We start from the raw sequence: 17,299 nt of genomic DNA on the forward strand, positions 1-17,299 counted from the left end.
TATGGAGGGGCCCAAAGGAAGAAGTACAGTCAACTCTCGATTCTACGACCCCGGGTATAACGACCCTCTCGAAGTAACGACCCTTTTCCCGGGAACCGTGAAAAATTTAGAAAAAATTAGAAAAATTTGGAAAAAAAAAGTTGAAAAATTGAAGGAAATCGGCCGAAAAATGTGTTGTTTTTTCCACTACTCATTCCCTTTACGAGCGCTCTACCGCTCACAATTAGGTCTCAACTAAAAATAGACACCACCACACCATGCTTGAGTGATATCCAATAGCACTTGACCTCTGCCCTCCCCTCCCTCAAGTGCACCAATGTTACCCCGCACCCGACTGCCGCTACCCAACGTGCCAGGGTTTTGCCACGCTTGCTCTTGGATACGTGAGAAGAGAAAATCGAATGTGCTTGGATGTTATTTTAAATCGACTTGACTTGTTTCCTTGTCCTAAGTGCTGCTGAAAACTAGCAGGGAAGGGTGGGAGCAGCCCGAAATGACTGCAGTCTTTGCAAATGTGTGTGGCAGGTCAAGCTCTTTCATCGATAAATACACCACCTTGAGAGATAAGATCGCAGGAATGTTCGAAAATACAGATGCGTGGCGCCTGGAAGTCTGGCCCATCTGTCCAGCTCTGACCTAGAGTTCAGCAGGTTCCCGTGAGTGATCAACTCTCGACCTTGTAGCCGACAACTTCCGGTAACCGCTTTCATTCAAAACGTGTTCTTTGTTCCCTGCAACACTTCATAAAAAAGCGAAACTCTTAGAGATAATCAAAACCACAAAGGTGAACTAAAGATCGTCAACCCGCTTAATGCGTCGTCATCCAGGTTTCCACAAAAGTTTCCTTCGATCTTACGTGCATCATAACTCCCGTTTCCCACTTCATACGTTTTCCTAATTGTGTCGATGTCGTAATATCTGCCAAAAAAGTGTTCCGTTGGCTGACTGACTTCTCCCTCTTTTCCTGTCAGCAAACGTAGCAGGGGGGGGGGGGGGCGATGCAGATTGTTTCAGCCACGATTTTCTTGCTGATGCGGGTTGATTACAGGCGAGGGTGGAAAAGGAACCACCCCTCATCCTTTCCTTCTAAAATGGGGCAACCAGTTCTGGATATATTCTTGAAAACGAACAAACACCATAGAACAAGTAAAAAAAAAAGTAACCCTCTACCCTTTCCCCAGCTCAATCTCCGCCACTGGTGTGCACGGCAATGTTGATAATTGCAATTTCAGTTTTTTTATTTATTTATTATTATTATTATTTTTTAATGCTGTTGTCTGCATAGGAAATATTGCCCGTATTATTGTCTGTTGCATGGTAAAACGTAAAGCAAGGGTCATTTCTTTCTTCTTTACACTGCTGTTAAAAGTTTCGTCTTCGACAGTTGCGTTATCTTTAAAATGCTGGGACTTTTCTCTTCCGCCACCTGTTGCTCGAACTTCCAGCCGGTCTCCTTGTTTTTACGATGCAGCTGGCGCCAGTGTTTTGTCTAGCGTCTGCAAAGCTCTTGCTTGCCGATAACAGTGATGACTCATCCAGCGCCAAGGAAAAAGTTATTGTTTTGAATCTCGCAAACGCAAATCAGTTTTGATTTGACAATAAGGAAATTTGATCTCCAGAAAGGAAAACAAGAGTTTTTATGCTGATGGGCTAATCGGGACTAAATATACAGTTTAAAGTGAAATTTAATTCCAAACCCGAATGATTATCGACTGCCACGCTGTTTAATGACGTGTCCTAGAATACGCATTAGGTGTCACAGATCGCAAGTTGCGCATTTCCTTTTTCACGCTGGATTACAATGCAAGTCAAGGAAGGAGTTTGGACTGCTCCGTTGAATGGGGAAGGAGGGTGAATGAAGTTGGTTGAAGCAAAGAAAAGTTACTTTTTTTACGATGTATTTTACACAGCCGAACCAGAACGAAAATTACAGCCCTGTATTTTTTTTTGTCTGGTACCTAGAGAGGTTGTGTTGTTTCTCCCAAGAGATCTAATCTTACCAGTTAATCTTGTAACAGACAAAGCTCCAGTAAACCCCTATAAAATCCAACAATTATTCTGCCCGATTATCTCAAGACTTTTGCTGGCATCAGTCTGACTGGTGTCAAAATTCTTCGAGTTTCCCTTGCAATAAGGGAGAGATTGTTTTCCTTTCCATTGGTCTCAGTGCAAACGGGTTTCTCATGAACTAGAATTGTAAGAATTTCCTGGAAACGCAAGGACTGTGCACAATTGAAACAAAGTAACATTATTTTAAATTCTCTTTTGTGAAAACTTTTTCATGTTCTATTTTCCTTCTCACAACACACATCCTGTGCATAACAAGTTGTATAACTACCAGGATAAATGTTGTTACCATCTCCTAGGCATCTATGTTTCCGTTTGAGCTCCCTTTAAGCTGAAAATTGGTGCAAATTCCAATAACGACCCCTTCGAAATAACGACCCTTTTCCCGGGAACTGTGAAAGGTCGTTGAATCGAGAGTTGACTGTACGTGTTTTTGTGTTTCAGCTAAAAAACGGTTTTAGGGGGCAAACCCCCCCCCCCCCTCAAATGTCAAGATGAGGAGAAATTGAAGTGGGGATCTGACCCCGAAACCACCTAAATATGGCATAGGAAGAAACAGGGGGCATAGGGCCTCTCTATACGCCTGCCAAATTTCATGGAAATCGGAGGGGGACACAGGGGTCAGATGATCCCCACGTCAATTTGTCCCCAGCTTGACATTTGAGGTGGGTTTTGTCCCCTAAAACAGTTTTTTAGCCGAAACAAAAAAAAACATGTATTTCTTCCTTTGGGCCCCTCTATACACCTGCTACGTTTCATGGAAATCGGAGGGGAACACAGGGGTCAGATCCCCAATTCAATTTGTCCTCATCTTGACATTTGAGGGGAGGTTGCCCCCTAGAACAGATTTTTAGCCGAAACAAAAAAAAAAAACACGTATTTCTTCCTTTGGGCCCTTCTATAAATCTGCCAAGTTTCATGGAAATCGGAGGGGGACAAGTGTCAAATGCCCACTTAAATTTGTCATCATCTTGACATTTGAGGGGGGGTTGCCCCATAAAACAGTTTTTTATCCGAAACAAAAAAACACGTATTTCTTCCATTGGGCCCCACTATACACCTGCCAAGTTTCATGGAAATCGGAGGGGGACACTTAGATAACCTCCCTTGTTAGTCTTACACTTTGTAATTATATAACACTGCATATAATATAATGTTTTATTTTAATTTGTAAAACTGTAACTAGAAAAATTGTATAATTTTTGTATAACATTTCTACCTTGTTATATGTGTTAAAGGTTTCATCCTGGAATGGAATGTCTCACATTTATGTGTGTTTCCATTTCCAATACATTCGAATGAATACATATTCGTTTCAATGACATTTATAAAATCACCTCTGACATTTTATGTTAAACAAGTAAGATTATTTTTGTGCACGAGTGTGTTAGCCAATGCGTAGCAAATTATTTTAGGAACAACACTTGAAAAAAATGATTGTAAGACTAACTAATGAAAAATTTCTTTGTAATCGAAGATCATAATACCTTTTAAGGTGTGGTAATATTATAATGGGATTGAGATACGAAACTCTCTGATCCAGATCCCGATCCGAAACTATCAAACCCGGATCTGGAATTTTCAGATCCGGATCTTTCGGATCTGGATCCGAACGGATCCAGATCAGTTTGGTCATCCCTAATCCGAACCACTATGTGCCTCCACCGGTTATCAAACCCAGTCTACTTTGGTAAATACAATATATTATGTAATTTTTATCTCCAAGAAAATAATAGTTTTACAATTCTATGGTAATTTTAATGTGGGGAGTAATCGACAATGCAACCTTCACCATTGCATTTCTTGTGAATTTCTAGCCTGATTTGATATATCACATCACCTATTTACCATTTAGAAATTTTGAGTTGAATTCAATTTGGCAGACGTCTGCTTGGAACACACCAATATGGTTCCCCCTAGGCCTAACCCATTTCTATCATGACCAATTGTACCCATTTACATTTTATAGGGGGTGTTAAGGAAAATTTCAATCACCCTGTATGTACATTTACTATGTATAAATAAATATTGTATGGCTAAAATGTAGTATTTATTGCAACAATGAAAAGAAACAGATTACGAACTTAATATTAATTTAGCTATAAAATAAGATGAACCAAGATTCCTCTTTACCTGGTCATTCTGATATGATCTGCTCTGGAACAGCTGTTTGGTCCTCTGGATGTAGAGGAGGATGGAACTGTAAGTCCTGATAGCATCTGAGTAGCGACGCATCATCATGTAAGCAAATCCAACATAATACGATGTAGTGATCTGGCAAGCAGGGACATTCGAATACTGGCTCTGAAAGAAAGAAAGAAAAAAATATTAACTACAGTCAACTCTCGATTCAACGACCTTTCACAGTTCCCGGGAAAAGGGTCGTTATTTCGAAGGGGTCGTTATTGGAATTTGCACCAATTTTCAGCTTAAAGCGATCTGAAACTGACAGAAAGATGCCTAGGAGATGTTAACACCATTTATCCTGGTAGTTATACAACCTGTTATGCACAGGATGCGTGTTGTGAGAAGGAAAATAGAACATGAAAAAGTTTTCACAAACGAGAATTTAAAATAATGTTACTTTGTTTCAATTGTGCACAGTCGTTGCTTTTCCAGGAAATTCTTACAATTTTAGTTCATGAGAAACCCGTTTGCACCGAGACCAATGGAAAGGAAAACAATCTCTCCCTTATTGCAAGGGAAACTCGAAGAATCTTGACACCAGTCAGACTGGTGCCAGCAAAAGTCGGGAGATAATCGGGCAGAATGAATGTTGGATTTTATACAGGTTCACTGGAGCATTGTCTGTTACAAGATTAACTGGTAAGATTAGATCTCTCGGAGAAAACACAACCTCTCTAGGTACCAGACAAAATAAAATAAAGGCAGGGCTGTAATTTTCGTTCTGGTTCGGCTGTGTAAAATACATCGTAAAAAAAGTCACTTTTCTTTGCTTCAACCAACTTCATTCACCCTCCTTCCCAATTAAATGGAGCAGTCCAAACTCCTTCCTTGACTTGCATTGTAATCCAGCGTGAAAAAGGAAATGCGCAACTTGCGATCTGTTTTCACCCGATGGGTATTCTAGGACACATCATTAAACAGCGTGGCAGTCGATAATCATTCGGGTTTGGAATTGAATTTCACTTTAAACTGTATATTTAGTCCCGATTAGCCCATCAGCATAAAATGAACTGAAAACAAGCTTTATGAAACTGCGCATTTTCACATATCAAAATGGTAGATCGTTATTTACTCTCACCTTAATCCACGATTTAATGTTGGATTTAGGAGTATTCTCGATGTCAAACACCCACCCCTCCAAACGTTTTCCCCTTGAATAATGTCTTTTTAATCAGTCTCAGCGACCATTCCTACATTGAACTCTTTTTTTTTTTCCTCCACATGAATGGTTCTGAAAAAAAGTGGATGCAAATTAAATTAAAGATTTGCTTATCAGAAGGCGCAGAACATGAAGTTATTTTAACTCTTGTCTACCTTTCTGGAGATCGAATTTCGTTATCGTCAAATCAAAACAGCTTTGCGAGATTCAAAACAATAACTTTTTCCTTCACACTGGATGAGTCATCGCTGTTATCGGCAAGCAAGAGCTTTGCAGATGCTAGACAAAACACTGGCACCAGCTGCATCGTAAAAACAAGGAGACCGGCTGGAAGTTCGAGCAACAGGTGGCGGAAGAGAAAAGTCCCAGCATTTTAAAGATAACGCAACTGTGAAGACGGAACTTTGAACAGCAGTGTAAAGAAGAAAGAAATGACCCTTGCTTTACGTTTTACCATGCAACAGACAATAAGAGGGGCAATATTTCCTATGCAGACAACAGCATTAAAAAAAAAACAAAAAAAAAAAACAATTCTGCAATTATCAACATTGCCGTGCACACCAGTGGCGGAGAATGAGCTGGGGAAAGGGAGTTGGGTCACTTTTTTTTATTACTTGCACTTTTTTTTATTACTTGTTCTATGGTTTTTGTTTCAAGAATATATCCAGAACTTGTTGCCCCATTTTAGACGTCAAAGGAAAGAAAGAGGGGTGGGTCCTTTTCCACCCTCGCCTGTAATCAGCCCGCATCAGCAAGAAAATCGGGGCTGAAACAATTACATCGCACCTCCCCCCCCCCCTACGTTTGCTGACAGGAAAAGAGGGAGAAGTCAGTCAGCCAACGGAACACTTTTTTTTGGCAGATATTACGACATCGACACAATTAGGAAAACGTATGAAGTGGGAAACGGGAGTTATGATGCACGTAAGATCGAAGTAAACTTTTGTGGAAACCTGGATGACGACGCATTAAGCGGCTTGACGATCTTTAGTTCACCAATGTGGTTTTGATTATCTCTAAAAGTTTCGCTTTTTTATGAAGTGTTGCAGGAAACAAACAACACTTTTTGAATGAAAGCTGTTACCGGAAGTTGTCGTCTACAAGGCCGAGAGTTGCTCACTCACGGGAACCTGCTGAACTCTAGGTCAGAGCTGGACAGATGGGCCAGACTTCCAGGCGCCACGCATCTGTATTTTCGAACATTCCTGCGATCTTATTTCTCAAGGTGGTGTATTTATCGATGAAAGAGCTTGACCTGCCATACACATTGGCAAAGTCTGCAAGTCCAGCAGTCATTTCAGGCTGCTCCCCCCCTCCTCCGCGAGTTTTAAGCAGCACTTAGGACAAGGAAACAAGTCAAGTCGATTTAAAATAACATCCAAGCACATTCGATCTTCTTTTCTCGCGTATCCAAGAGCAAGCCTGGCGCGTTGGGTAGCGGCCGTCGGGTGCGGGGTAACATTGGTGCGCTTGAGGGAAGGGAGGGCAGAGGTCAAGTGCTATTGGATATCACTCAAGCATGGTGTGGTGGTGTCTATTTTTAGTTCAGACCTAATTGTGAGTGGTAGAGCGCTCGTAAAGGGAATGAGTGGAGGAAAAAACAACGCATTTTTCGGCTGATTTCCTTCAATTTTTCAACTTTTTTTTTCCAAATTTTTCTAATTTTTTCTAAATTTTTCACGGTTCCTGGGAAAAGGGTCGTTACTTCGAGAGGGTCGTTATACCCGGGGTCGTAGAATCGAGAGTTGACTGTATTTATGATTCTGTGTTTTATTTTAACTTGTTTGTGAGCTTTGCATCAGATGATGCTCTGGCCAGAACTCAAACTCAGAATCTTTGCCGTCAAGAATATACAAGACATTCAGTCACCTAGACTGGTCATATTAATTCAAATATGTATAAATGTAACTTGACAAACTAAAAGCATTTACATTAAAAATATTCCTAGATTTATTTATTTTTATTTTCAGACAAGTACTTATTTAATAATGCAATGAAAAGTTGTCCACACCATGGCCGTGTGGTCTAAGGTGCAAACTTTGGTCCGGCTACAAGAGACACGCAGGTTCGAGTCTACTTGGGGATGCATTTCAACTTTCCATTAGATTTCGACCTGTGTATGGGACCGGCAGCCACCCACCATTGTGAGGAAATTTGAGAGCTAAGAATGAGTAGTATAACCCAGTCATAAAATGCATACAACAATGACTGGGGGTTCATCATCCTGACCACACATCACCCCATAACTGGTTGGATGAGGAGTGAGATTGGCAGTCGTTGGGTAGGCACTGGCCCCCTTGGGCTGTAACACCACCAGTTATTATTATTATATAATGAAAAGTTACATGACTCAGCCAGAGATCAAACCAGCGTGTATGGCATTCTCTGCCAATCTGGGTGGCTACAGACAAGTAGTAATGTAATTCCCTGACATTCCCAGGACAAATTTTGCATTCTTCCCTGACACTTATAAACTAAATCCATGTTTTTGTATACAAATATCTGACCAGGTTTCCTGTTTTTCACCTGCAAATAAAATACAGTATAAATTACCCCCATGACGAACGTTTTATACTTGGCTCATGAAATATGCTTTATATATACTACATAATAACATCGTAAGTTTTAAAGAAACTATAAAAAAATGTTCCACAAAATGAGGGCACGGAACTTACACGGACAAAAAGATTTCTAGGAGATGGTAACACATTTTATCCTGTGTAGTCATACCACCTGTTATGCACAGGATGGATGTTGTGGGAAGGAAAATAGAATATCAAAATGTTTTCACGAAAAAAGTTTTTTTAAAAAATGGTATTATCTTTCAATTGTGCACAGTCGTTGCTCTTCCATGAAATTCTTACAATTCTAATTCATGAGAAACCAGTTTGCACGGAAAACAATCTCTCGTATATTGCAAGGTGAAGCTCGAAGAATCTTGACAGCAGTCACACTGGCACCAGTAAAAGTGGGGAGATAATTGGACAAAATGAGTTTGATTTTATATGGGTTTAATAGAACATTGTCCCTTACAGGATTAACTGGTAACATAAGATCTCTTGGGGGAAAAAAAACACAACCTTTCTCGGCACCAGACCAAAAAAGAAAAAAAAAAAAAACGTGGCTGTAAATTTCGTTCTGGTTCGGCTGTCTAAAATACATCGTAAGAAAGTCATGTTTTCTTTGCTTCAGCCAACTTCATATTCATCACCCTCTCCCTCCTTCACTCCAGAGAGCAGTCCAAACTCTTCCTTGACTTACATTGTAATCCGCCCTGAAATAGGAACATGCAACTTGTTTGAACCGAATGTGGATCTGAGGACACATTAAACAGCATCGCACTCAATAATCATTCGAGTTTGGAATTGGATTTCACTTTAAACTATATATTTAGTCCCGATTAGCCCATTAGCATAAAATTAAGCCATAACAAGCTTTATCAAACCTGCACATTTTCAGATATCAAAATGGGAGATCGTTATTTATCTTGCGTTAATCAAGGATTTAATGTTGGGTTTATCAGTATTCTCGATCTCAAACAAACGCTCCGCCAGAGGTTTTCTCCTTGAATAACTTTTTTTTTTCATTTTTTCAGCGTTTATTCCTACATTGAGCATTGTGGGATTTATTTTTTTTTAGCACGTGAATGGTTCCGAAGAAAAGCAGCGATCATATTATATCGAACTTTGTGTGCATCATGAAGATGTTTTAACTCTTGTTTTTCTTTCTGGAGATCTAATTTCGTTATCATCAAATCAAAACAACTTTGTGAGATTCAAAACAATGATGTTTTTTTCCTTTGTGCTGGATGAGTCATTGCTGTTATCAGCAAGCAACAGCTTTGCAGATGCTAGACGAAACACTGGTGCCAGCTGCAGCGTAAACACAAGGATACGGAGGTTTGAGCAACAAGTGGCCGGAGAAAATCCTTCCCATTTCAAAGATAACGCAATGGTTGAAGACCAAACTTTTATCAGCAGTGTGAAAAAGAAAGAAAAATGATTCTTGCTTTACATTTTACCATGCAACAAACAATATATGGGCAATATTTCCTATACAGGCAGCTGCGTTCAAACAAGAAAGAGGGACCTGTATTATTATCTCATTGCCGTGCACACCAGTGGCGGAGAATGAGCTGGTGTAGGAGAACGTAGGGGGGGTCACTTTTTCTTTATTTGGTGTTTTGAGTCCAATTTATGGAATGGAGGAGGGATCCACTTCCACCCTTGCCCGGAATCTATTCATGTGCGCACACGAGCAAGAAAATTGTGGCAGAAACAATTAGCATTGATCCCCCTTCCCCCGTTTGCTGACAGGCACTCAGCCAACAGAATACTTTTTTGACAAATTTTATGGTCGGCACAGTTGAGAAACGTATGAAGCGGCAAACGGGAGCTACGACATAGGTAAGATTGAGGTAAAAATTTTGCGTAAACCTAGATGACAATGCATGAAGCGGGTTGACGATCTTTAGTTGGCCTATGTGGCTTTGATTTATCTGTAACAGATTCCCTTTTTTATGAAGTGCTACAGGGAAAAGAACATGCTTTGAATGAAAGTGGTTACTGGAAGTTGTCGGCTACCAGGCTAGAGTTGCTCGCTCACGGGAAACTGCTGGATCTCGAGCTCAGAGTTAGACAGTTGGGCGAGACATCCAGGCGCCATGCATCTTTATTTTGGAACATTCCTGTGATCACATCTCACATTTCTCATCTGGCACTGGTGAATATTTCCAAGGTGGCACATTCAGCGGTGAAAGAGCTTGACCTGCCATGCACATTGGCAAAGAATGCAAGTCCAGCGGGCATTTTGGGCTGCTTCCCTAGAGTTGTCAGCAGCTCTTATGGAAAGGAAGCATGTCAAGGTCAATTTAAAATAACATCCAAGCTCAAGCTCTCTCAACATTCTATCTTCTCTTGTCGACTTATGCAGGTGTCTACTTTGAATTAAGCAAAACAAGTTTTCCCGCAGGGTCTTGTAAACAACCTCATATTAAATATTATCCGTATTTAGATTTATCCTTACCAAAATACTTTAACAATCCTATCTTATCAGCTGGGGAATGGGAAGAACTTCAGATTAAACCAGTATCATATTAACGAGGTTTTCCTGTAGTTCCTTTCCTGGTGATTGTACAGCTTGTAATATAAGGTCCCGCAAATTCAACATAACTGCTACATCACATGCTCTATTTTTTGTCATACACAGTTACCATTGGAACAAGCAATAGCTAGAGGCACATATTTTTGGTAAATAAAAAAGCAAAATTTTGGTACAAAAACAAAGTCAATTTCGGGTTCACAAGCGGTAAATAAAATAAAATTTTGGTGTTATAGCAGTAAAAAATTGGATCAAAAGGTAAAAAAAAGGTAAAGTGCTCCCCTGTGCTTAGCACCACGCCATGAATGCATATAGGGGGTGTGGGGGTAACGCACCACACTTCCTTTATCCGGTCGTGAGTGGGGGTGATGTGATCAGCATCACGCCCCTGACTGCCTTTACCCCCCAGGGTTTCCCCTCAGGTACCCATGTCATTCGACGCTGGGTGGGTGCCGGAGCCGCTTTCAATGCTAGAAAAGTTCTCAGATTTGAACCAGCTGGGGATCGAACCCAGGACCTTGAGCATGGTAGTCAGACACGTTACCGTCTGAGCCACCATGGCCAGATCAAAAGCGGTATACAAAATGACATTTTGTTTTTAAAATTGTGAATTTGATCCTAACTTTGATTTAAAAACTGTACTTATTACACAAAATAAACATATCCCTTCTAACAGCACATTTATGTATTAAGTTTATTACTGTATAAAGGGATCCAATTTGATTCTCAAATATTTACAGTAGAATTAATCAATTTTTCGCGAATTCCATAACTCACAGGATAATTCAAACTTCATAAAGTGTTGCGTCCGTAAATAAACTCTAAATTTAGTGTTTAAGAGTCTACTTCGCATTTTGCAGTTCATTTCGTGAAAAAACAGAACAGGAAAATACACCTCACACCTTTCAGAAACATGAAAAATTAACATTACAGTGTGTTATTTCACATTTAGTGTTTTCGTCAAAAACTAAATATGCATGCCTCTAGCAATAGCATTTCTCAGAAACCAAGTGCATTTGTTGAGACTGGCTACATTCTTACAGAAGACAGAGAATAATAATAATGTTAATGAAAGCCTCATTTACCTTCTTGTGCAGTTCCACATTCTCAAGGACCTTGATGGCCTGGTAATAGTCTCCCAACAGGGAATGGAGCCTCAGAAGCCCCACCAGGCTGAAGTAGCCAAGCATCTTGTACAGAGAATGGCGACCAAATTCACCAGCCACAGAATCCGGTTCTCCACCGCTTGCGTAAACCTACAAGACACACACACGATAATGTAGGATCAGTTTAATAAGCTTCATATGAAACTAAACCTGCTGCGTGCTACAAAAACAATTCTAACATACTTCAAGACATTTGCCCCTAATAGTGATACTGCAAATGGAGAGAGCCCAGCTCAGTGGCCAAGCAAATTAGTGGATGACTTTTGATCTTGTCACCAAAGTATTCCTGGGTTTGGAGTCCCAGAATGGGAATTCTTTGGTTGGTTGATTGATTGATTTGGTTTATTTTACTTTACGTTTTGTGCCTCTTGGCTAATTTGCAAAGATGGGGGATGAGTGATGAAATGATGAAATTGATGAATGGACATTCACAAACAACCAAGCCCGAGCGAGAATCAAACCCGGGACCTTGGCATCGCAGCACGATGTGCTAACCACTCGGCCACAGGGTCCGGCGGCATTCTTTGGGAATGTCTCCTCATCAATTTCACATAATCATCGCTCATCCTCATTTTCACAATTAAGCCAAAAAAGAGGCAGAAAGGTGAAGTAAAGTCAGCAAAATATATGTAGCAACTATAACAAAGTTTTATCTAGCATTATCCTATGGTTTATGTACGACCACTCTGTTAGGCCAATAGTGACATGACTTACCCAGCGTACATCCACCATGGATCAAACTCTGGCGCCCTTAATGGCAAGTTAACAGTGTTACCACTACACCATCAAGGAGGTCCTAAGGAGTAATGGCAGTATTAATTATTATAACAGTGTAGTTACTCCCTGTGTTTTGCACCTCGCCATGAAGTAACACGAAGCTACAGAATATGTACTCAGTACCATTCTCCATGCACCTTCACTTCCCAACATCTGCCTTGAGGAACTGACGAGAAGCTGGATTGAGTCAAGTATCACTAATGAAGGGATACAGAAAGAAATATTTCCTGCATGACATCATCATGCACCTCAGTCAGATGTCGCCAAATCAACCAGTGTGGTTCCATATCTATTTTTTTTAACATAGCATTTGTTGGGATGGAACAATATGAACTGATACAGCACTAGAGGCACATATTTTTGGTAAATAAAAAAGCAAAATTTTGGTACAAAAACAGAGTCAATTTTGAGTTCAAAAGCTGTAAATAAAATAAAATTTTGCTGTTATAGCAGTATATAAAATGACATTTTGGTTTTAAAAATGTGAATATGACCCAAATTTGATTTAAAAATTGCACCTACTACACAAAATAAGCATATCCCTTCTAATAGCACATTTATGTCGTTACCAGAATATTAAGTGTATTCTTGTACAAAGGGGTCCATTTTTGCTTCTCAAATATCTACAGCAGAATTAATCAGTTTTCCGTGAATTCTATAACTTTCGGAAAGTGTCACATCGGTAAATAAACCCTAAATTTGGCTTTAAGAGTCCATTTTGCAGTTCATTTCGCATTATTTTGTGACAAAACAGGGTAGGAAAATGCACCTCACAGCTTTCAGAAACATGAAAAATTAACATTATAATGTGTTATTTCACATTTCGTGTTTTCGTCAAAAACTAAATATGCATGCCTTTACTGATAACCAATGTTCTATCAATGTGGTATAAAATTACAAATGTGCTGTGAAGAACTACCATAAGTAATGTATGTAAAGTTTATTTGGGGGGGAGGGAGCAGTAAAGTTTATTTAAAGTCTGCTTTATTCTCAGATAGGGTATTGTGACTGGAAGTACAGTTACAAGTGAGGTCATAAACACTATACAATGGGACTCCACCATGGGTTGAATCTTGGACCTTAGTAAAAGTAGAACATTGCTCAACACAAAAGAGTGCTTGTCAAAATCACAAAATAAAAATATATTTCACGCAAGATAAATTAAGCACTAACAAAAATAATTGTTTGAATTTACACCAAAGTTGGCTCGAAAATACCACAGGCTATTCATAACAGGATGGTGGGGTTCCTTAAGTGAATACAATAGCTGTTTACTACCTTACACAGGTATGACCTGCACGATTCGGCAAAGCAAATGTCCAAGTTTGAGATGGGTTACCTACCAACAGTTCATTTATGTTCACAGCAGGGCAAGTTTTCCAAAATGGCAACTCGGTAGGAGAAGACATACTGGGTGCTCTGATTCAAGGGATCCAAATCTATTGTCACAGTGCAGGGGGAGTTTTGTGCCATTTCAAAAGGATGGACCAAATGAGAATAACATTCGCAGACAATTTGTAGAAACTTGATGCCTGTGTCTCTGAAAGTCAGTGGCTAAAACAAGCAGGGAACTGAACATGCTAAAAACTAGTGTGGAAGGTGTTGCGTAAGTGGCTGTGTATTAAACTATACAAGCTAGAGTTTGTGCAGGCTCTTACACAAGCAGACAAGATCAAATAAGTACTTCTGCATGGAAATGCAATCAAAGATGGAGGAAGATGGTTTCGTAGAATGGTTCATCTTCAGCAATGAAGCCACATTTCATATCTATGGCTGTCCATATCTGGGAGAACCAAGCCACCACATGCAGTGACCAAGTCCTAGTGTGAATATTTTCTGTGCGATGTCCTTGCACATAATGCCTTCTTCTGCTGAGTGTTAATATTATAAACTGGCCCTGCAGTGAGCATAAACAAGAAAGCCCACAGCTCCTTGCACATAATGCCTTCTTCTGCTGAGTGTTAATATTGTAAACTGGCCCTGCAGTGAGCATAAACAAACTGTAGGCAATGCATCTCAAACTTCAATAGCCGATCTTTCTAATGGTGCAGGTTGCACCTGAAAAGGTAGTAAACAGCAAAACCCCACCATTATTTTATGAATACCCTTTATATCAATGATAGCTATGCTTGACAATAAAACACTAGCTGAATAAATACATTATTTTTGGAGGTTCTCATGTTTCTGTAATTTGAAATACACGTAAAGGTAAATGTCTTCTTTTGGGGCTAGTGTTCAGAATAATAAAAATGGAAAAATAATTTTCCTATTCAATTCTGGCAAAATAAAGGTTTCTTCATTTTTAATAAACATGAGTTATCTTGAGTCAGATTCTGGAAAACATGTACTTCACTGTAATGATTTCTTCTTTGACTTATATAACTTTAGAAGTGCAAAAAAATATAAGTATAAAAAATAAATAAATTGCTGAATTTCAGGCTTGGAATCTTCAGTGATGTGATGATTATACTTAGTTTGCTTGACAACAATTTTTTAAAAAAAACAAGAAACAGCAAATGACTGAATTAGCCAGAAATTTGCTATTTATCCCTTCTATCTCCACCACTAAGGAACTAGGAGGGTTTTACTGCAGAAATATGTCAGTTACTCAGTGGAAAGTGGTAGTTGTCAATGAAATCAATAGATTAATTTTTCATCATGTTTACAGATTACCCAAACATGAATAAAATATGTTACATGCAAGATGAAACACACACAATAAAGCAAAACACATTCCTACCTCTAATTGTAATTTGATGTTTGATTTGTCGACAAATGAATGCAACACATTCAACACACACAGGACATTCCAGATTTTGTTATTTTGGTTCAAATGCTCGAGTTCATCAGGTGACTTCTCCTGCAGACGAGCACGGTACTGTGCAAATGACTGGAACTGGTACACAAATTCATCTATCAGCTCCCACAGCCACTGATCAGGCAGCTCCAAGGGCACCGGAGACTTTGCATCTGAAAGAAAATACAACTTACTTGTAGAGGTTAACCCTACAGATAATAATACAGTGGAACCTCGATTTTATGTTTTTCAGGGAACCAAGCTGAAAAAAAAATTAAAATGCGGGAAAATATAAAATCGAGGAAAATTTTATAGCATTTTGCCATGTTGGGACAATCAAAATTGAATGTATAATGCAGGAACATAAAATCAGGGTTTCACTGTATATATTTTGGCATTGATCATTATGTAATTTTTGCTAATACTAGATTTAAAATTTACTTATAACTAAGCCTGAGACAATACAACAATACCAGTTATATTGGTATCACAAAGTATTACGTCGAATTTAATCACCAACATAGTCGATACTTTTCTTGAGTCTGGAAATCTCATGAGATCCACAAAAATTCCGTGTGACAGTTTAAATATCTTGGAAAATATACCAAATGTACGCATAAGTTTCTCTATTTTTACAACATTGTGATGAGAAATTGTTATTATGACCAAATGATTACTTCATCTGAAATTATAAATAGATACTTTAAAGCAAAAGTTTATCACATTGCTATGGTATAGTTCAAATGAAAAACTAATACATTAAAATTTATAAATATTCTGGAAAACTTCAAATTGTTACAATTTGTAAGTATTGGCACTGGTATCGGTTCAAAATTGTTTCATCTCAGCCCTATTGACTACCTACTGTTAACCAATACTGTGGGCATCCATTATACAGTTGCAAATGTTCCATGAAGAACGTGAATGGTACGTACATTCACTTCCTTAATGAGTGCATTAAAATGTGCATATTTTGACACATTACTAGGGGCATGCATATTTCGTTTTTAACGAAAAAACGAAATTTGAAAAAACACATTGTAGTGTTAATTTTTCATGTTTTTGAAAGCTGTGAGATGCATTTTGTGACCATATTTTGTCACGAAATAATGCGAAATGAACTGCAAAAAGCGAAATTAACTTTTAAACACGAAATTCAGGGTTTATTCACCGACGCGACACCTTCTGAGGTCTGAATTATCCTGAGTGTTATGCAATTCCCGGAAAATTGATTAATTCTGCAGTTAACATTGGAGAAGCAAAAAATGGACTCCTTTACACAGAAATAAACGTAATACTCTGATAACTACATAAATGTGCTATTAGAAGTGAAATGTTAATTCTGTGGAATAAGTGTAGTTTTTAAATCAAATTTAGGATTATATTCACAATTTTAAAACCAATGTGTCTTTTTATATACCACTTTTCATCCATTTTTTCACTACTATAACACCGATATTTTATTTTATTTACCGCTTTTGAACCCAAAATTGACTCAGTTTTTGTACCGAAATTTTGTTTTTTTATTTACCAAAAATATGTGCCTCTACACATTACCTGCCAGACTACAGTACACAAATTATACCATTATATTCATAAAATCATTCTAAAAAAACAAACAACAGAATTCAGCACTAAGCTAGGCTATTTATAAAAAGTGGTAGATCAATAAAATTACTTGCAATCATTATATCACTTTAGAAAGTATACATATAAACTGGGACTGAACATACAGTTTAAAGTGGAATCTAAAACATCTACACAGATGTTTCCAGTGGGGATCAAACCCGTAAATGCTTGGTTAGCATACAACATTGTACTCCATTGGAAGGAAAGTGTAACACTGGATACACACTTACTCAGTTCTTACAATAAATTCTCAAAGAAGTGGAATAAATACTTGATCATTTACACTAAACCAGGGTGTCTACCAAATTAACAAATTCTTGAAGATTGTATGGCTTTTTCTTGACCTCTCTTTCCTTTTTCTTTAACTTTCCATTTTTCTTGACATTTAATTTAATCGCCGCCTACTTAAGTATACAG

The 17,299-nt window shown here is 38.6% G+C and overlaps 1 protein-coding gene across 2 annotated transcripts in view; it reads right to left on the bottom strand.

Annotated features, from left to right (window-relative positions):
* The window catches only part of eIF3l (eukaryotic translation initiation factor 3 subunit l), a 59,194-nt gene that overhangs the window by 16,101 nt on the left and 25,794 nt on the right, over window positions 1-17,299 (bottom strand). For both annotated transcript variants that reach the window (XM_083127988.1, XM_083127987.1), the window contains exons 5-7: window positions 15,197-15,426; window positions 11,599-11,769; window positions 4,201-4,371 (exon numbers count right to left, since the gene is read on the bottom strand). In XM_083127988.1, the coding sequence (XP_082984114.1) occupies window positions 4,201-4,371; window positions 11,599-11,769; window positions 15,197-15,426 (572 nt within the window). The remainder of the gene's footprint in view (window positions 1-4,200; window positions 4,372-11,598; window positions 11,770-15,196; window positions 15,427-17,299) is intronic.

Source organism: Lepisma saccharinum, chromosome 9 (assembly GCF_977018435.1).
Source record: "Lepisma saccharinum chromosome 9, izLepSacc3.1, whole genome shotgun sequence".
Lineage (NCBI taxonomy): Eukaryota > Metazoa > Arthropoda > Insecta > Zygentoma > Lepismatidae > Lepisma > Lepisma saccharinum.